The 22,656-nt window shown below is 34.4% G+C and overlaps 1 protein-coding gene across 5 annotated transcripts in view; it reads right to left on the bottom strand.

Moving 5' to 3' along the window:
• Positions 1-279: 279 nt before the first annotated feature.
• Positions 280-22,656, bottom strand: part of TSC22D2 (TSC22 domain family member 2) — a 55,673-nt gene continuing 33,296 nt past the window's right edge. For 2 of the 5 annotated variants that reach the window (XM_055250768.2, XM_055250769.2), the window contains 2 exons: positions 3,260-3,311; positions 280-2,007 (listed from right to left, as the gene is read on the bottom strand). In XM_055250768.2, coding sequence (XP_055106743.2) covers positions 1,747-2,007; positions 3,260-3,311 — 313 coding nt within the window. In that variant the 3' untranslated portion in view covers positions 280-1,746. Of the gene's footprint in view, positions 2,008-3,258; positions 3,312-20,110; positions 22,260-22,656 lie in introns of those variants that run through there. The other 3 variants (XR_008652202.2, XR_008652203.2, XM_063620230.1) reach the window with 2 other exon arrangements.

The following is a 22,656-nucleotide window of genomic DNA, read 5'->3' as shown; positions in this document are numbered from 1 at the left end:
TAGCTAGCTGGCTACAGATGCAGTGCATGTTAATTTCTACAGGCACCTTTCTGAATTCAAGTAAAAGTTTTGGTAGACAAGGATTTCCTACTAAAGTATCACTAACATAATATGAATATTGAGTACAAATATTGCTCACTATTCTTGCATTCTTTAAATTGTTTTACTTTGAAAATTTAAGAACTATCAGTAAAGTCATTATTAACAGGTCTTTAAGGAGTATTTTGAATTGTGAAAATACAAATCTAGTCAAATTTTGAACACATATAGAGCCAAATATTTCAACAAAACTGCAGTTTAATTTCAGAAAATGTGTTAAAATATATATTTATACATCAATTTCTGACATACACTTAATGTGTTAGTATACACAAAATGATGCTTTCTTTTGAAACTGTATTTATGAAATGTACATTTTAATTTAAATACTCAGTATACACTGCACTTAATCTGCATGTTGCATTTATTAAATACATTAAAATCTGCAATGTAACAAAACGTTTTCTGCATACGAAATTCAAAACACCATTTTAAATGAACAAAAGATGGCTCACTTTTTTTTTTTTTTTTTTTACAACTAGTGTATTGTACACTAGCTCAGCTCCACCAAACTACCTGTTCTTTCTCTTTTATTTGACATTGTTCACAGACTAGTACATATTACAATAAGAGTGCTGGATAAAAACATGAGGTACGAAAGTGGTTCAAAGATTATAGGTCATGCAGATCATGCTAGACAGTAAAGAAAATTGTGACTGAGAAAACACTAAATAAAAATACATAAAGAATGTGCATTATAAAAAAAAAAGATAAAAAAAAAAAAAAAAACTCCATTACACAGCTTTGCTTCTTTGGTTACAAAGTAGGTTGAACAATTTCACAGCTTTTTATTCCCACCCGAAAAAAAAGTCATACGAAATGTTGAAAAGCAGAGGAATCGTGGCAATTTCTCTTAGAAAGTAGAAACAAATGAACAAAGTTTTCTTCATCAAAATAGCCCAATTATTTATTATATCACAATAACTGGTGACTACCTGTACAGTTGCACTATGTTCTTCATACTTACACTATACAAAATTTACATTCAAGCTGGGTCTTTACTACTGAAAATAAATACCATAAGTAAATTGCCATTAGTGTTAGAAATATGCCAGGATTCTTTTGTTCAATTATTGCCTAAACGTTTTATCTATTAAATGCAATCCTGTCTTTCACTTCCTTTACTGATACTTATAATTATTCAAAAAAATTAAAAAAGTTCTGTGACATTGTTCATGTACATTATGAAAATAGCAGCCCTGTAATAAATAAAACACAAATAAATGAAAACTTATGTAGGCAAATGTTACTGAATCAGAAAGAAAAGTGGCTCTTTAGATGAACTGTTATTTATAATGTGATAGGAAGGCTCAGGGTAAATCCATGGGTAATAGGAAACATGGGAGAGCCACCAAAACTCTTAAAGACCCCACTCATGCGCACCAGGTAAAATGCAGACTTTGCTCGCTTTAATAAACCCCATCTATTATTCTCCTTGTGTACTGATGACATAGAACTGGACATCAACAGCGCTGCATGACATCTCAGAGAGAGGAAAAGCTCTTGTAGAATGATTGTCTAATACTGAAAAGGCCAAACACACAACCAAAGCATGGCTACTTGCTTTCGTATAAAGTGGAAAGAACACCAGTGGCACACAAGGATAGACTGCTTTCAGTTTTTTTCTTAATGAGGCTTAAGAAAGCTTTATGCTGAGGAGACATTCGGCTGCTGTGGAGGTTGCGTTGGCTGCGGAGGCTGTGCTATCACTGCTTGCTGTTGAGAAGTGCTACCAGGACTGGCCTGTTGGGTTGGGAGTTGGGATAATTGATCATTGCTTGAAAGAGATTTTAACAGTGCATTTTCTCGTTCAAGTAAAGAGTTTCTTTCAACTAATTCTTTTATTTGTTCCTTTAAAACTTCCACTTCTTCTCTTACTGCATACATCAAATGGCTTTTCACCAGATCCTGTGAAAAACAAAATTAGGAATGTCAAAAGAGTGAAAAGATAAAGGTGGTGCTATCTGGTTCTGGCCTACTTGGTGCTAAGTTTTTATACTAGTTTTCCTGCTCTTGCTTTTAATGTTTCTGCTTTATCTTGACCGAGCCTATGGAAGATGGGTTGGAAAAAATCCAGTTCCCAACTAGAGCAGTAAGCCCAGAATTTTCTTTTCAAAGTTTGGGATGATTTCCAAAAAATACTAGCTTCTTAAATTGTCAACTAAGCTTAGGAAAAAAAAAAAAAAAAAAAAAAAAGTTTAAAATCACATGCTTAAAATGGTAGATCAAGAGAACAAAGGAACAATATTCCAACGGAAAGCTGTTTGATGTTAAACTAGTCATAGTACTGCTTTAAAGTGATCTGTAATTTGGGACTTTAAAATTTTAGTATTTAAAAAAAATAGTTTGAGACTAACAGTCCTGTAAGGTCTCACACCTGTAATCCCAGCACTTTGGGAGGCTGAGGCGGGTAGATCACCTGAGGTCAGGAGTTTGAGACCACCTTGGCCAACAAGGTGAAACCCCGTCTCTACTAAGAATACAAAAATTAGCCAGATGTGGTGGTGTGTGCCTGTGGTCCCAACTACTCAGGAGACTGAGGCAGGTGAATCACTTGAACCTGGGAGGTGGAGGTTGCAGTGAGCCAAAATCGTGCCACTGTACTTCAGCCTGGGTGACAGAGTGAGACTATCTCAAAACAAACAAAAAATACCGACTTTTTTTGTAGAGACGGGGTCTTGCTATGTTGCCCAAGTTGGTCTCAAACGCTTGGCCTCAATTGATCCTCCCACCTCAGCTCAAGTGCTGGGATTACAGACACAATCCACTGTGCCTGGCCTACTTATAGCTTACTTACAGTCTACTTCAATCAGACCTCCAGCTGTTTTTGCTTTAATACTCTTTTTTGCTCTAAAGTATTTTCAATGCTGAAATATCTGGGGAACATATTGTCTTTAAATATGTATGCCCCCTCACCAATGGCCCTTATCAATGATAATGCATGAAATGTGAGATATTCAAATGGAAGAAATATTTACTCAATTAATATTTCTAGACTAAAAATTCTCAACGTTCTAGCATCTTCAACTAAATCTCATTATCAAAAAACATGATTTGGTCATCTTTGGTTTAAATTATTTGTTTTCTAAAACTGACAAAAGCTAAGTGTTCCATACAACCAACAATCTATGAAATGGGAGAACTGTAAACTTTTACTTACCATTGCTTGTTCTATTTTGTTGTCAATGGCTACAACACCTCCCCCAGATGCACTGGAAAAAATTAGAATATGTTATTAAATTATTCTAAAAAATTTAACCTCCCTTCCAACTCTTAAAAGAACGTAAAAGACATTTGTGTTTCACTTAAAACCAAATATACAGTAATTTAAAATAGCTTATTCTGTTCTGACAATTTCAGTACTCAAAGCTCTCATTTCTAAAATGAAAGTCTCAGTAAATAGATGATTTCTACAGGTCCTTTGTAGTGCCAACATTTCTAATTTGCCTGTGATATATGTATGCTACTTTAAAACTAACTCTCAATTGTATTAAGAATTTCTCTGTTCAGTGGCTTTAAAAGGATACGTTTTAAATGGGCAGTGTCTTCTCCGTATCTCTTAAATTTCTTCATTACCCAACTATATATTCTAATTGCCTTTCATGTAGAAATTCCAATAATTACTTATTGTATTAAAATTCAGATGATGGCTTGACTTTTTTTTTTTCTAGTCCCTCCTCTTAGTAAGACTTTTCTGCTATAAGTTTTACTTTACCATCTAGTTTTTTTAAAAAAAATTTAATGGCTTCTAAAAATGATTCAGAAAGCCTTTGGGCAGGATTGGTTAACAAGAAACTCAACATTCAGTATGGCGTGGTGGCTCACGCTTGTAATCCCAGCACTTTGGGAGGCCAAGGAAGGTGGATCACTTGAGGCCAGGAGTCCCAGACCAGTCTGGCCAATATGGTGAAACCCCATCTCTACTAAAAATACAAATAAAATTAGCCAGGCGTGGGGTGGGCGCCTGTAATCCCAGCTACTCAGGAGGCTGAGGCAAGGGAATTGCTTGAATCCAGGAGGCAGAGGCTGCAGTGAGCCGAGATCACGCCATTGCAATCCAGCCTGGACAACAAGAGCAAAACTCCATCTCAAAAAAAAAAAGAAAAACTCAACATTCTGGCAGACCTACATGTATTTGATTGTAGGTTACTTGCTGGCAAAAATCACCTATAAGGTATGTGTGGTTTAGATCAGTTCTTCTTGGGAATAACTGAAAAGTTATCCAGCCTGTAAGCACATTCCAAGTTCAAATATCACCTTAGCAATTGTACGGTAATAACACAGAAGGCTGACTAATTGTCCTCTTTGGTGGTTTATATTCTGCCATGTATTAAGTAGTAAGAATAGCTGGAATTTATACCCTTTTCTTGTTTTTTTAATGAATTTTATTTCTAAAAACAGTTATTAGGTTTTTAAGAATTACTCTTGTAAAGAAAAATCTGATACTTTAGCTTATTGTATCAATACAAAAAGATAATTTTTATATGTTACTAAATAGTCTTCATAAAGTATACTCCACCTAAGAAGATTTTAGTGCTAAAATACCTGGAAACTACTTTACTTTAAGATGGTGTGGACCCACAATGTTGTAACAGATTCAGGCTCAGAAATATCCTGTCCTATAATATCCTGCTATTCACTTCCTATGTGACCATCAGCAAATCACCTATTTAACTTCCCTGGATCTCAGTTTCCCCATCTGTAAAACAAAGGGGTTGACGTCAATGCCTCAATGGACTTTCCACTTCTAAATCCTTGAAACCTTGAATCATTACATGGAAAACTAAGTTTGTTTATTTGAGCATTAACCACATTAATTACAGCATACTACCTTCACTTCTTGCTGCTACTATTTCTAAGATGAAAAGAGGTTTTATATATCTAATATCTAGAAAGGATTTATGGATCATTAACAAATACTTTATATGTGCTGGGCTTTAAATGCTTTTAGTGAGCTGTGCAAAGTATGACTATATGTAACTATAAACTACAGAACCACTAAGTAAACCATAACGCTTTAGTATATATTTCAGTGCCAGATACCATGCAGACATCTTCAACACAAATACTGAACACATTTTGGCAAAAAAGATGGTGACAGGCATTTAGATTAGTTTGTTTGGGAATCCCAGATTATACTTTCTAAAAATATAGAAAGTATTGCCATTGACATGGCAAGGAAAGAATGAATTACTTTTAAGTCATGTCATGACTTAAATCATTTGATTCCTTCAACAAATTTGGTTTAAGTAGCACACCTTAAATACTAACTACAACATCAGTTTTATGTATTAACAAGCAGTAAAAAAAAAAAAAACAAAAAAAACAAAAACCAAAAAAACCCTTAAAAAAGGGTTTACTGGGTTTTTTTTGATAATTAAAATCAGTCAGCGAGTTTTAGAATGATTCCCGTAGCTAAGGAAGAATAGTTAGCATGCTATTCTTTGAATGTTGATCTAACAAACTCTTGTCCTAAGATCTCTTTTATGACAACAGAAGAAACAGGTTTGCAAGGTATAAATAGATCATGATGAAGATGCATCCCTTAAACGGTGTTAATATTTCAACTGTTAGGTGTTGTACTCTAATATAATAAACCAGTGTCAAATATAATTACTACCACTATAGTGACCTTTAACTATCTTGAAGGCTATTATTCAAGAATTCTATAACCTACTGCAGGGGTCTCAAACTTTAGCATGCACCAGAATCATCTGGAGGTCTTGTTAAAACACAGGTTGCTGGGCTCCCCACTCAGAGTTTCTGATTCAGTAGGCATGGAACCAGGAATCTGCATTTCTAACAAGTTCCCAGATGATGTGGAATCTGCTGTCTGACTATGCTTTGAGAACTGCTGGCTTACAAATGAAAGTTATAGGAGGAAAAATTAAGAAGCCTAATTCTATTTTTAAAACTTTTTAGCCTGGCATATAAAATTCTTTATGACTTTGACCTCTGCCTTATACAGTCTGTTTTCCTCTTATACTCCATCTGCCTATTGTGTTATGGTCTTATATGCTCACAGTTCCAATTCATCTGGCTATCTTACACCTGTCCCTTAAGATGCTCCAGTGCCATCTCTTCTGTGATGCTGTTTGATTTTCTAAGGTAGAGCCAATTACTCCATCCTTTCTGGGGTCTACCAATCTTCACAAACTTTTTACAGTGCAAAAAGGCAGAATAGCAAATTCTGGCTCCTCCATATACTAACTATATGAATTCCGGGAAATTATTTAACCTTTCTAGACCTCAGTTTTTTCATTTAAAATAAGGATTATATGCCAATTGTGAGGATTAAATGAGTTTAAATAACGCACAGTACTTGGCACACTGAGCACTCAATACAGACAGTGATTACTTTGAGTATTGTAATACTACCACTGTTGATCCTATTAGATTGAGTTCCTTGAGAAAGGTTCCATAACTTCTTCACCTTTGTGAATAAGTGAATTCAGTGCTTAGCACATAGTAACTCAATGTATACTGATAGTAATTAGATATGATAGATTTGAAATAATTAATGGTTCATATGAGGAAGGCATTAAAATTTTTTGAGTTCAGATAAATCAGTTCTCAAAGTGTAGTCCCCGAACCAGAATCATCAGTATCACCTGGAAACTTGTTAGAACTGTAAATATTTGGACCCACCAAGACCTTGTTAGAAATGTAAATATTTGGACCCACCCCAGATTTACTCTTGGGGCGGGGCCCCGTAATCTATTTTAACAAATTCTCCAGGCGATTCAGATAGAAACTAAAGTATGAGAACCACTGCTTTAAATAGCCATATTTACAATGAAGATACCAATATGGTAGTCTTAAGCAAATAAGAGACTATTTTATTGCAAGATCCCAGAATATGGCTTAAAAATACTGTTTCAATGAGGGTATCAAGATGTTTTCTATTATGTTCAAAGTTATCATAGTGAGATTTGACTCTCTTTTAAAATGAGAAAGATCAACTGAAGCAGAATCAATACTTTCCTTCCTTCACCTAATGTTATAATACTATATATCTTGTTTTCTTTTTAATTATTACATTCAGCACATTATATTTTGATGGTTAATCAGTTTCCAAACTTAAGCTCCCTGAGAAAACGCTTCCTGTCTTTACTTCCAGCACAAAGTATATATACCCAGTACCCTACAATGGTGGTAGTATTAATATTTCAGATTAGTGTGTATGTACAGATACACACTCAAACTGAAATAAGTCAATTTTAAATCAAGTGTTACAATTACCGCCACAGAAACATGAGGGAAAAATGAGTTCAGAATTTTCTTTTTTAAACTATTATGGTACACTGGAAATGCTAAATAAAGTCAAAAGATAATTTTTAAAAATAAACTTTCTATTTACTATGAATCATTCTTAGAATAAAAATCATTTATTAGCATTTACAGATGCATTAAAAATTGTGGATATGGAGAGAATGAACAGAAATATAGAGCTGTGGAAAGTAAGGCCTACAAGAAAATATTTATTTACTGGAATTGCTGCTCCAAAATAACTAAATGAGCTTGAATTCAGTGTTTAAAGCTAATTATACTTACACTCACAGAAAAAGTAAAACTCTAAGTATCAATGCTACAGTAAGGCAGGTTGGCTTTCCATGCTGTTCATCTTTTAATTGATCCTAACTGGCTCCCCACCACAGCTTTTCCTCCTAGGTTTCCCTACTCTTACCATGAGATTACTTGCAACATTACAGAGAAAGCAAGAGGACAGATGAAGAATTTCCGCTTTGTCACAAGTTAAAATCACTAAAGAAAAAGGTAATCTAATTTAATCTCTCTCTCTTTTGTTTTTGAGACAGAGTTTCACTCTCGTTGCCCAGGCTGGGGTGCAATGGCGCGATCTTGGCTCACCGCAACCTCCTCCTCCCAGGTTCAAGTGATTCTCCTGCCTCAGCCTCCTGAGTAGCTGGGATTATAGGTATGTGCCATCACGCCCAGCTAATTTTGTATTTTTAGTGGAGACGGGGTTTCTCTATGTGGGTCAGGCTGGTCTCGAACTCCCGACCTCAGGTGATCTACCTGCCTCGGCCTCCCAAAGTGCTGGGATTACAGGTGTGAGCCACCACGCCTGGCCTTTATCTCTATTTTTAAAAAACTATGAGAAACCAACTTTTTTCTTTATCTGTAGTAATGTGGACAGAGATATCATGACTACTTATTTAAAATAAAAAAATTCAGCCTGGGCAACATAGTGAGAACCCACGAAAGAAAAGAAAGAAAAGAGAAAAGAAAGCAAGCCCATGGTCCTAGTTACTCAGGAGGCTGTGTGGGAAGACTGCTTGAGCCCAGGAGCTCGGGGTTCATTACTGCACTCCAGCTTGGGTGACAGAGCCAGATCTGTCTCTAAAAAAAAATAAGAGAACTACTTCTCTTTTTCAAAATGGACATATTTTGACCACTTTGTCTTTCCCTAGATATAAATGCTAATTAACAAATCAACAAGATAGAGGAAAAGAACACTTAATGATTGTCTACTTTAGGACAGGCACACCTTTGTCTTAATGAGTCCTTACAATAAGCCTGAACAACTTCTCATTTTATAGTTGAGGAAACTGAGGTCAAGTAACTTGCTCAAAGACGCAATACTAAGAACAGGATTCAAAGCTGGACCTAATGTCAAAACACATGTATTTTCTTCCATAGTAGTAAGACTGTGAAAAAAGAATCTCTAATGACCTGAAATAAATCCAGAATTATGTATACTATTAAGAGTACTTTAACTAAAGTACCAAATGTTAAGTTGTGAAACCATAAGCATGGATCCAAAGATTAAACCGTGCTCAGAATATGCCATTTATCTTATCTGGCAAATTCCTAGAAGAGGTTCAGCTCTGAGAATAAGGGAGGGAACCTCTTAGAAAAGGCACTTGCTTAGTGATCTTTTTATAGCTGATATAGTTTACCTATATCAGCTATTCATTGCTAAGAATGAAAATGTTCTTCTGGTTTGTCAGAAAGCTGAAGATGCCTTAAAAATTTTATGTATCTTTAATTAAAATACTGCAAAACATAAATAAATAAAATAAATGCCTTGCTTTACTCAAAGACTCCTCTAACTTCGCATTGAGTTACAATCACAACTATAAATGCACTACAGGAACTCTCCAAATTACACAATCAAATCTTTTGTAATACAAACTCCTTTAAGTTGGTAAATCTGGCATACTTCATGCTCACGCCCCCTTGCCCAAACCAACTAAAACTGATTGTTCAGAAACTCACAAGTAGAAGGAAGCTATACCTTTCTTTGGGGGCAGTCCTAAGGAATCATAACACTGTTTCCAGTAAATCATCTATAACCTTTATTCCACCCACTCCCATCTCCCAAAATAAGCACTGTAATAACATCATTACTACTAAAATGCATTAATTCTAACCGGGGTAACATTTTGCCTATTCTCTAACAAATGCATGTTCTATTTTTTTTAGAAAGAAAATTAAGAAAATGCAAGTCACTGATTACAAAGGAATAAATCTAATGAATCTACAGTTCAGCAAGCTTGTGAGGTTAAATATAATTTTAAAAATCCACCACTCTTCTGTAAGAGGAGATTAAAAAATTCACAGCTTAATTTAAGAACAAATAACAATTTTCCTTTCAAAAGGGCCTAAATAAATAAAATTCACGTAGACAATCTCTGGCTGAATGCAAACCTCTATGGTTAAGAATAAAAACTGGGTGAAGTTATTAATAAATTAAACTAAGAACTCAAAATGTTATGTTATTCTAATTATTGACCATCAGTACAGTGTAAAACAAATAATGTTTAATTTCATGATTAAAAAAAACCCAAAATGCCCCATAGAGATTATTATTAGCAGTAACACAAAATAAGTTATTTTAAAGCTATTATTCATCCTGAGCAAGCAGGTAAAATTTCTACTTACAAAACTTATGTTACCTTTTACAAAACTTATGTTACCTTTTTCTCAAGTAGCCAGTCCTGCAATGGTGTGATGAACGCTTTTACCAAGGAACTATTAAAAACTCAGTTAAATATTTATATGATGACTGATATTTATTGTCAGCATCTTCTACAAAAACCTTGTTCACCAATGCCCTCAGCATATTTTATATTTATCTTGTTAATTTTAGTCCAATGGCTAGCCAGTAAAGCGTAGATTAAAGAGCATGCAATCTATACGAAGTCCACCTCCTACCTTAGACCCCCTTTGTCTAGAGTCAGTCTTATCATCTGTACTAAGAACTTTAAATAAACACATTTAATTAGAATTTCTTTAATACTTTGGTGGGAAAGGACTATGTAACTGCATGCCTAATTTTTTTTTTTAAAGTTAAAAAGTCTCTAATAAATTTTCCTAAAATCTGTTAAGACCAGATGCCCAATAGAAAAATGGGGAGAATTCACACTAAACATTAAGAAAGACATGAAAAAATACTCAACATCTGAAACATAAAATAAAAATACAAATTAAAACTATAATGTAATACTATTTTCCAAAACAGATTTCTCTCCTTTTCCCTCTCTTCTCTCCCGACCTCCCCTTAATTATTCACTCTCTGAGCCAGCAATCATTCATCTTGGAATTTATCCTCTAGATATTTTATATACGCAGCAAATAATGTTAACAAGGCTACTCATTACAACACTGTTTATAACAGCAACGCTTCTGGTTAAATGAATCATGGCATAGCCATCCATTCAATTAAATAGTATGCATCTATTAAAAAACCATGAAGATACTTTTCTAGTACTGAGATGGGAACAATGTATTCTGGAGATCTTTAAAAGTAAAGGTACAGATGTGTGCACAATACATTATAATTTACATTAAAGAAGATAATATGCATTGATTTGCTTATATACACATAAAGAAGGATATACACACATTAAGAAAGTGGCTATCTGTTTGGGAAGGCAGGCGGATGCAGGACAGAGACAGAAGCAAGAGTACTTTTACTACATCTTGAAGAACGATGAAAAACATGTTCTAAAATGAAAATGACTCATGAAGGAGTTATCTTGTACAGTGTAAACTCCAGACATGAACAAATGGCAGACAGGAAAAGTAATGACAGAAAATAGGAAAGGGAGAAAGGAGGGAAGAGGTGCCAACTCTATTTTCTCTAGAAACTATTTCATTCTGCAAGATAAGGTACTATATTCAACAAACAAAACAATGATCAACATAAGAGATATTTGTGATTTATAAATATCCTGTTTCTTGGTTTAGAGTGAATTATAACCATCTGCGAATGTGATGTAAATTAGGTTTATAGCTCCCAGTACAGTGATTTCTGTTTATTCAAAGTAAATCTGGTAAGCAAATGGTAAAAATTTGTGGTAAAGATCTATAATACAAAAAGTCATGTAAACTTACACAATAAAAATGTTACATTAAAAATTTATCCCCCAATTATATATATATATATATATATATATATATATATACACAAGATTAAAATTAACATTATCTTCTTTTTCCAGATCTCTTTCACATTTCCAGGTTATGATATTTTGGGGGGATCATTTTAATATTTGGTAGTAAAATTCTGATAAAATTACTTTTTTCTTGTAGAGCCATTTTAAAGAAACTTCGTTTTAAAACTAGCTGAACTAAAAATCTATTAAAACATTCAAAATGGAAGAGATAAGAATTTAGTCTGGAAAAATTGAAGACTGATACAAAAGTAAAATTTGCACAGCAATTTCACTATTGCAGTCCAAATATTCCAAACAAACTAAGTTTAATTAATATCCTATTTCAAGTTAATACTTAAATGTTATAATAATATGGAATTATATTTAAGATACTTGACTTTGTGTGCTAGCTAGTTGTTGTTTTTAATAGAGATGGGGTCTTGATCTGATGCCCAGGCTGGAGTGCAGTGGCATGATCATGGTTCACTGCAGCCTCAAACTCCTGGGCTCAAGCAATCCTCCTGCTTCAGTCTCAGTCACCCGAGCAGCTGGAACTACAGGTGTGCACCACCATTTCCAGCTGATTTTTAAAATTTGTTGTTTAGAAACAGGGCCTCACCCTGTTGCCCAGGTTGGTCTCTAACTCCTAAGTTAAAGCAATCCTCCCACCTTAGCCTCCTGAGTAGCTAGGATTACAGGAACCAGTCATCCTACGTAGCATTATTTCTTATTAGATGAAATCATTATTTCTTAATAGACTAACAATAGGCAAAGTTTAACAGGTTGAAAAGATTATTTCCTTCCTCTGAGTAAGACCTAAGAAAGGACAGGAGAAAGGGATATGAGGAGGGTGGCATTTTCTTTGATATTGAAGTACTTAACATTTAGAGCAGGCTCTCTTGAAAGAGATTTCATTTTACTGTTTACATAGCAGCAACTACCTAATCTGATGACAGCATATTATTGAGGAGTGAATAATACATACCAAGGGATGTAAGCCCAAATTAAAAACTCAACACTATAATACCTGCTACTTTAAATTATTTCTTGGTGACTGGAAAAATAGTGTAAGACTGACAGTTACCTAGACTTAGATGTACACTGGTACCTCAGAGGAAAAAAAAGGGTGAGAGGGATTAGAAAATATTTCAAGTTTCAATTGAAGCACACAGAATCTTGAGAGATCAGTGAGATGATAAGGGAAAGAGACTATCTGTGACAAAGAAAATGCTAAGGATGCCTGGGGCTTTATTCTTGGAGCAACTAGGAGTTGGCTGGTGTATCACAGAAAGGTGGCTAGATTTGGGGGGGATGAAGTGGGTTGGGGAGTAGGTGGTGCAAATAAAGATGTGCAAATAAAGCACTGCAAATAAAGACGAGAAAAGAAATTTAAGTTTCACTTGGGACTACTGAATTTGGAGACATGGAAATGTAGAATCCTGTTGGAGAAATACAGAGAGAAGGCTGCTGGAAATAGGTACTGAGAACTCCTGAGTAATCTCTGGCCTAGAAGTCTAGATTTAAAAGTTGTAAGAATGCAGTAAATTTGAAAGTTGTAAGAATGCAGTAGGCGACTCAAACCATAGAGAAAACAAACTTGCATAAACAATGAAAAGACAAGTGGGGCCAAAACACTGGAGAACACTAACATGTAAAGAGTCATGGAAAAAGATGGGCTTGGGAAGAAACTATTCTTAGGAATGCTACTTACTCTTTTCATCTAATGGCCTCACATTTGCCGCCTCTTTCTCAAGCATTCAACGTATTATTTCTTTTTATTAAAGTCATTTTTGTTTAGACACATTGTTTAAATATCTTCTCAATCCCATTTCTACAGTGAGGCTTGACTAAAGTAAAAATGAGACTATCCCCTTTGGTATATGTATATACCAAAAGCCAAATACCAGTGAAAAGCACATAATTTTTGCTCATCTTTCCATTTTGCCTATTTCTTTTCTTTATGCCTATTTCTTGAAAGTGCAGAAATGTTAGTTAAAATAGCATTCTAGAAAAAGCATAATTCTATGAACAATATATTTGACAAAGTAAAATCATATTAGGCTAGTCACTGGGATTTCGTGACTAGAATTTGCTCCAAAGTTATTAATTTTTCTTTGCTACCAAGTCTCCTTCCTAATCTGTCCCCCAAAGTCCAAGTACAGTAATAAATAAAGGTTGTCAAGGGACCGTTTCAAAATAGGGCTAAACTCAGAAGAATATCATGGGGGTTTTTAAAGAGACAGTTGCTTGATTCTAATTTAGACTAAAGGGAGAACACAAGCATGGCCATCATTCCTTAATGAAATGAACAGAATATATCATATTGGGGGTGGGGGGAGAGCCTAGTCTTTATTTTTAATAAATCAATGAATGTTTTCCATTTGGAATGTTTTTTAAAATTATAGTGGCTTGGGTTTGAGCAAAGATTACATCTTTCTTTTTAAAAATGTTTTGACTTGTTTGTAGAGACAGATCTCACTCTGTTGCCCATGCTGGTTTCAAACTCCTGGGCTCAAGTGATCCTCCTGCCTTGGCCTCCCAAAATGTTGGGATTATAGGCGCGTGCCACTGTACCCAGCCAAGGATTACATTTTTCACTTTCAACAAATATAAAGGCAACACTCTAAATATAGGCCCTGAAGAATTAAAGTTGTCTACGTTTCAGTTCACTATTTCTTGTCTAAAGTACTTTTTGTTCTCTACTTCATTCTGGGGTCAGACATTCCGAGGGGTAAGATAGCTTCTCATTCAGCAGTTATTTAAGCAAAAAGTTGAATTCACAAAGAATAATAAAATAGCTTAAAAGCATAGGCTTTAGAATTAGACTAGCTGATTTTTTTTTTTTTTTTTTAAACGGAGTCTCGATCTGTTGCCCAAGCTGGAGTGCAGTGGCACGATCTCAGCTCACCACAACTTCTACCTCCCAGGTTCAAGCGATTCTCTTGCCTCAGCCTCCTAAGTAGCTGGGACTACAGGTGTGCACCACCATGCCCAGCTAATCTTTATATTTTTAGTAGAAAAGGCGTTTCACGGTGTTGGCCAGGCTGGTCTCGAACTCCTGACCTCATCATCCGTGTGTCTCGGCCTCCCAAAGTGCTGGAATTACAGGCGTGAGGCTAGCTGACTTTTAATCCAAACTCCAACCACTTACTAGTGGGGTGATCCTAGCAAGTTAACATACTGAAACTAGTTTCCTCAACTATAAAATGGGATACAGTTGTACATATCTTAAAGGACTGCTGTAAGGATTATGTGAGACTGTTTACAACAGTACACACAACAACCCAATTAGTTCGTTTTATCATTTGGATCAATTTGGACTTTGACACTTTATAAGGTCTACTCTCCCAGTGTATCTTGGGAAAATTAAGTAAGAGTTAATCTCCCAAGGCAGTGAAACATGAATAAAAATCAATTATGATTAATATTAAGAAACAGGTTTTATGTTTCACCCAAAATAAAATCCTAGTTATTCCTTAATAAATTGATTTTTTTGTATTCAATTAAATGTTAAAGATTTAATGCAGTCACAAACTTTATGTTAATAAAAATTGTTTGACTTGAGATTTACATTTACAAGGCTTATTATTATTATTTTTGAGATGGAGTCTTGCTCTTGTCACCCAGGCTGGAGTGCAATGGCACTATCTCTGCTCAGTGCAACCTCCGCCTCCTGAGTTCAAGCGATTCTCCTGTACAAGGTGTATTAAACACAGGATTCCTGTGGATTGGACATTAATAACGTTCTTATGGATCTTCTTTGGGATCTCGATGTTTCATTATTTAGAGTAAAATAATCTTAACTTACTGTGGGAAATTTTTCCAAAGCCCACTGAAATATAACTAATTTAATTCAAATAAAAATTTCCAAAAAGAGTATTTAAAAGTATCCCAAGTCTTCCTTTAGTAGTGTTATAAGAAAATTCAACAATAAATATTACTAAAAGCAAATAAGAAAAGTGGTATAAAGTGTTGTTTGCTTTTAAACAAATTATTACCCTAGCTGAGAATCACTGCTTTAGAATTACCTTATTCAAAATGGGATTCTGATGTAAAGTAAAAAATAGCACTACTATAAAATTTAAAGGGTCATTAGGTTTTTTTCACTCAAGGAAAACTGCACTCAAGTAGGCACATTTTCAGAGACAAAAAGTTTAACATCTAAGTTTTTATCATTTCAGTCTAGATTCACGTCCTTGAATTCTTTTAGGCAATAACAATTCTAATAATTTAGACATGGTGAATGACAGAATTTTACAATAGTTTGTGTGAAATCTTTTATGATGAATTCTACATTTACATCATGACCTGAAATTTGTTAAATCGATTTAGATTCCAGATAAGACTGTCACTTGAGACGGAATGCTCCACCTACATTTTCCTTAGCCTTCTTCCTTTCTTGCCAAGAGGCTCCACTTCTCTGATTCGTCCATAATCTTTTTGTTTTTATCAAATGTTCCTTTCTCTTGAATTAAACCTTAAAAGCAGAAACTGTCCATCTCCAGGGTCTACTTATTACAACACTACTCTGCATATAATTGATAGTAAACATATTACTTGAAGAAAAAGACAGAATACAACTTACAATATATTATCTAATTATATTTTATAAGTTTGGCATAAACAGATGTTATATTGGGCTCATCAGCCAGGACAAAGATTTAAGAAATTAACCAACAATAGAAACTAATTAAGGGTATCGCTGGAACACAGTAAAATATGGGCAGACCTCGAGAATTTTTTTGTCCCTAATAAAGGTAGGTTTTTGATGTTCCTTGCATCTGGTTGTTACCCACTGAGAAAGAAGGAAAGTGCGCCAGTTTCTATATAATATAGGCAACTGATATAAATAGAAAAATGGTTTTAAGTTTGAGTAACAGAAAAGGGCTAGGCTCTATGAATTTCCAGGTTACTGCTGCCATGGCCAGTGAAACTTGGTAACTCCATATACTGATCATGGTGATGACTAAATCATAGAAGACTACATGGATAATAAAGTGGATGTTAAAAACTTAATGATCTTAAGATAAAAACCTTGACAGAGACTTTTTTACATCAGAATCATGGATTTAAGGAGAAACCATTTGTAAATCTGGTGAAAAGCCTGATTGTATAATCATACCTCATAAGTATCTATGCGTTCTCTCAGCTGACTCAACTCACTCTCTACTCAGTCAAAATTAAGTCTAAAGGGAGAATTAATCCTAAAGGCTTTTGGTCAAATAAAAAAGACAATTCAAACTACCATGCCCTTAAGCATGACTCATGAATAAGTGCAAGTTCTATGTAAACTAGATCCAGGAGTCTGAAGTCATTCACATTTATTTCACTCTTTTTACACTGAGGATCAGGTCACATATAAAGGTTTCCCATGAAGTCCTTGTATCATCACTAGAATCAATAAGTAGAGAAATGTCCTTGTGATCTCTAAGGTATTAAGCAATGTCTCCTTATCCATTTTTGAAAACTTTATGACTATGTACTAAAACCAGTGACTTACGGCCATGAACTGGAAACCACATTCTTGATTATAGCAGCTATGAAAATACAGAAATAACTAGAGGATGTACCTAGTTCAATGTCTCCACAGACTTTTTAGTGCCGCTTATATATGCTTTAAGTGATGGCAATCATCTGATTTTTCTGCTTCACATTTTAAGATTCCCTGTTTTACAGAAAGGGTTTATAGGAGGTTTATAAATACAAGGAGACCAGGATGCAAAAGTAAGACATCACTGGAGGTATTCAGAGGCTAGATGACAACTTGGAAGAAACACTGTAGACATGATCCAAGTATAGGACAGGTGGTTAGAATAAATGACCACTAAATTCCCTTCTAGTTCAGTTTTGTAATTCAAAACTCAGAAGATAAATTCTGAGAGGTGATATTAAATAAAAGGGCATTGGTTCTGGAGTTATACCCAGGTTTGAATCCCATCTCTCACCTTATTTTATAACACACAGTCTTGCTGTCTCCCAGGTTGGAATGCAATGGCGCTATCATAACTCTCTGCTGCCTTAAACTCCTGGGCTCAAGTGATCCTTCTGCCTCAATGGGATTACAGGCATGTGCCATCACGTCTAGCTAATTTTTCTTTTTTGTGGGTAGAGACAGGGTTACTCAAGCTGCTCCTCTGAACTCCTGGCCTGAAGCAATCCTCCTGCCTTGGACTCTCAAAGTGCTGGGATTACAGGCTTGAGCCACTGCACCAAAACTGAGATACGACTTTAGACAAGCTAATATTTAGCCTCCCCAAAGGACAATAATAGGACCGGGTACTGGGATTCAGTGAGATAATGCATTAGTATCTGGCACATGGTAAACACTTACTATGTTACCTAATAACTTGCAGTAATAATTTATAGTGGTCAAAACCTAAATGTCATGAAATACACAAGAAACACTGACTTAGGAGTTAGGTAATGTGGTTTCTACATTTGAGTCTTGTCTCTAATTGTATACAATAATCTCTAACATTATTTTCAGACACCAAATTTTGTGATGCCACATTCCAAAGGGGTTGTAATGAACTTAAACATTTATCAGACCCTGGGGATACAATGTCAAATAAACATAATTCCAGAGTTTGTGAGTTTACAATTAGTGCAGGAGATATATAAGATGTTAAGTGTGATAAGTGCTAACACAGAGCAAGATTTTAGAGGGTGTTCTGGGGACACATAATCAAGCTCTTGGATCAGGAAAGAATTAGCAGAGGAAGTGCCACAGTTGGGTGGAGAAAAAAAAGATAGGTACAAAAAAATGTTCCAAGTAAAAAGAACAGTAGGTGCAGTTGGCCACATTAGAAAACTCAAACGACAAGGACTAGTCACAAGGTTGTTGCATTTTCACATAAGAAAGGATAGTACACTGAATGGGGACAAGAGATGGGTAGGCTGGCAAAACACTCAGGAGGCAGACATGGCAGTACTTTGTGATTAACCGGCTATGAGAGAGATCAGGGAAGTTTGAATGTAAGGAGAGATGCCTAGGCTGGAAGTAACGGGTTTGAGCACCTTAGAGCATACAGGTGACTTCCTACAGCATAAAGATGACATGTGCATGGAAGCCATCTATAAGCTCCTACCAAGATGAAGAATGCAAGAAGACAGCATTCTGATGACTCCATTCATTCATTCATTCATTTATTTATTGAGACTGAGTCTCACTCTGTTGTCCAGGCTGGAGTGGAGTGGTGCGATCATGGCTCACTGCAGCCTTGACCTCTCAGGCCCAAGCAATCCTTCCACCTCAGCCTCCCAAGCAGCTGAGACCACAGGGGTACACCACCACGTCCAGCAAATTATCTATGTAGAGATGGGGTCTCCCTATGTTGTCCAGGCTGGTCTTGGACTCCTGGGCTCAAGTCATCCGCCCACCTCAGCCTCCTAAAGTGCTGGGATTATAGACATGAGCCACCATGCCCGGCCTCCAATAATATTTAAAAGAACAGACAGAAGGGAAAGCCTGCCAAATGGTCTGAGAAGCAACAACCAGCAAGGTAGAAGGAAAAACAGGAGGGAATGGTATCACAGATGTCAAAATATCAAATATCGGTTCAAAATTAAAAACCTATCACGTATCAGTATTAGCTTTAGTTTTAACTAAATAGTTTAAAAACTATTGAAAATCTACTTATCTACCATGATTGCAACTATTAATATATATGTATTGCAAGTCTGGGAATATGCAAACACTAAGATGGTAATTGTGTTAAAAACTTGGATTAAGTATGATTATTCTTATTCTATTTCCCAAACTTCCCAGTTTGAATTTTGAAAAGGCAAACATATTACTACTACAGAAGTTGGGGTGCAAATGTATTTTATATATATATATATAAAATAGATATTTTATATATATATATAAAATAGATATTTTATATATATATAATAGATATTTTATATATATATAAAATAGATATATATATAAAATAGATATTTTATATATATATATATAATAGATAGAATTCTCATATTCTGATGACCTATCAAGTTGTTCGTGCATTTTTAACCATGGTGCTAAAGAAACAGTTTATACTAGCTCTGCAGACTATTTCAACATCACTCAGAAGCAAACAAATTCTTATGGTTTTAAGCAGTACTATTATTGTAAATTCAACCTTTTATTATTAATACTTAAAAATAGAGAAAAGGTTATAAGATGTGGAGCTAATCTGAGAGTAAAATTAAACCAACAAAAAGGATATGACAAAGTACAAAAGAAAACAAAACCAAAAAACCTAATGTATCCCAAAAAATTAATTTTGCCTGATAAATGCTTTAAAAGTGGGCAAAAAGGAGGTTTCTCAATAGAATTATTCGCAACTAAAGGCAAATGGAAAACTCTCACGTAGCATTTAACAAGGGTTTTACATGCAATATATCCCACTATCCCAAGAAATACTTGCAGTTCAAAGCTGCTTTTTAAATTAATGCTTCCTAGTGCTTCCTGTTTATAAATCCTAAATATTAAAGGGTGAGTTCCTTAATACTATTCTAATAAGTACTAAGACTTTTCTAAAAAAAATACACATATATTTGCTTATATTCATAAGTATTAAATCTGAAAAGAATTTATTTTTTAATGCAATTAATACTTAACTTTTAGATAGTAAGCAACCTCCAACATTTTTTTTTTGGCAAATACTTTAAAAGATATTTTTGTAATGGAGGATGACCCATTGCTACTTAAGTTCAAGATAAATCAAATTTACGAATTCACATCTTCATACAATATAAAATTCTCCTTTATCTTATCCTTCAAATTTTCAGAGGATACCAGCATACTGATACCCAGGTTCCAGTTAGTAATAAGATTTGAATTCTAGCTCTACCACTCAATGGCTATGTGACTTGAGCAAGTTACTTAACTTCCCTAAGCTTTCAATTTTCTTCTCTGTAAACTGAGGATATTGATAATATCTATTAATATATGACTTTGTGAAAATTAAATGAGATAATGTGCCAAAAATATTCAGCACAATGCCTGACACTCAGTAGCCAAAACACAACTACTCTGCAGAAAAATCCAATTGACCTTTGAGCACAAAGACTGACAGTACGAAATTCCTAAACTAAATGTGGCTTGGCTCTGATTTGTCCCATCAGTCTAATGGGCATTTATAGTAACCCAGCATTGAGTAAACATCAGTAAGAGTCATAGGACCAATGTTCTCATTAGAAATTTATTTCACGACTCATACTTAGGTGTCTAACAAGGATTGTCCTTTTGACACAAAACATTCACTAGCAATGTTTCTTAACTGTTTTTGACAGATGAAAATTTGACAAACGCTCTCAAAAAAAAAAAAAAACTGACAAATGCTCTGAACCTTTCACAGAAAAGTGAACATAAAAAATTCTACCCAAAATCCCACATGATCTCCTGAACCCCAGCCACTGACTACTACATATGGATATCCTATACTAGAGAAATTAGAAGTTATTTTCCTGATTATCAAAGTTATGTAGATTATAGAAAATAAAGAAAAGTATATGGAATAAGAGATAACTTAATTAATTTGTTGTATTTCCTTCCAGACTACTATTGATTGCAATTACTGGCTTAAGGGACTTAAGCTTATAGAATGTAACGAAGTCATGGAATACTGTATCAGAAACAATTTAGAATATTATTCAAAAGGCAGAATGGGCAAAGGATAAAATAACATATCTCTGGTTAAGGATAAAGTTGGAATATATATAGTGGCCTGTTTAGTTGATATCAACCCATACCTTCTGGCTTTTTTGGAAAATAAATAATTTCAAATAATTCTTGACTGACATGCAGGATATGCATACCACACTTTAATGAAAATATGAATTCTACAATTATATGACCTATGACAAATAATCCAGACTCCTTTTCTTCATCTGCAAAATATTATGATCTTCAGATTAAAAGGTAAAAAGGTCTTATCCTGAGCTAAACTCTATCCTTCCAATGGTCTGCCTACAAAATACAGCTGTGTAAAACAAAGCAAAATAAGAAACTGCACAAAACAAAGTAGTTTTTTTCTAAGCAGAATACAATTCTGAGAGAAAGTTAATTTTCAGGGAATATAAAAAATGTGCAATGACTTCTAATATATTATTTTCATATGACATTGGCATCTTAGGTATTCTCAATGGAAGAATTGAAAAAATTTTCTTGGCTTTATTTTAGACATTTAGAGGAAACATGTCTTTTATTAAGAAATAAAATCCCCAAAGCAATAAAATTAAGCTATATGTTATTAAGAAAATGGATTTTTTTCTCAAATATTTCTAGGTATAACACCTAGAAAGTATTTGGGTTCTTCACTATATTGTAGGCATCTACAGCAGATGCAATAGCAATATTTTAATCATCTTACTATAATACAGGATTTCACTTTCTTTTTTTAAACTGATGTATTTACTAACCACCACTGCAAAGATATGGCCTTCAGCCTCAAGAGACTTTGAAAGGCTTACATACTCCAAATATTTTAAATTCCAAGTTTTAACTTATATTTAATATTATACTCTTACACAATGTGCTCATTTTGTTCATAAATATTCATCTCAATACAATAACATCAGGTATAATACATAAAATCTAAGCCATTAAGTCTTACCAATTTATGACCTGATGACACTCTTGTGGACAACATTCAGTCCTTAGAAGCTAGAATAACCCTCCAACCATGTGAGGGCATCACAACTTTTAAACTTTCGGCTTTCGATCATTATTATGTCACATTCCTCCTCCGATGCTGAATTCTAAAAAAAATTCTAGCAAAGAGTTTAAGTAAATAAATGTTTTAATCAAATAGCCTTTAAAAATCTTTTATAGCAAAATTTTATGTTTTACCATGATTATACAACTGATATTTTGTACTTTAAAAAATGAAAATAAATTTCATATTTGATCTGGAAAATTCAAACTTCAAATTTCAACATGGATTTTCAGGCCATCAGGATACTTGTTAGTAAAGAGTAAAGTAGAAATGGAACCAATTAAAGGTTTAAGATCATGATCCAGAAATTATGATTTAACACCATAACCTGATACAGACAGCTTTGTAGTCCTGTAGAAAGGCATTTGAGTTATATTGTTTGGTCCACATCCATGTATATGAGTTTCTTATTTTATTTATTTATTTATTTATTTATTTATTTATTTAGAGAC

The sequence above is a fragment of the Symphalangus syndactylus genome, chromosome 17 (assembly GCF_028878055.3).
Source record: "Symphalangus syndactylus isolate Jambi chromosome 17, NHGRI_mSymSyn1-v2.1_pri, whole genome shotgun sequence".
NCBI classification, from domain to species: domain Eukaryota; kingdom Metazoa; phylum Chordata; class Mammalia; order Primates; family Hylobatidae; genus Symphalangus; species Symphalangus syndactylus.
Note: the sequence above shows the minus strand (reverse complement) of the source record. Positions and strands in the feature narration are given on the sequence as shown.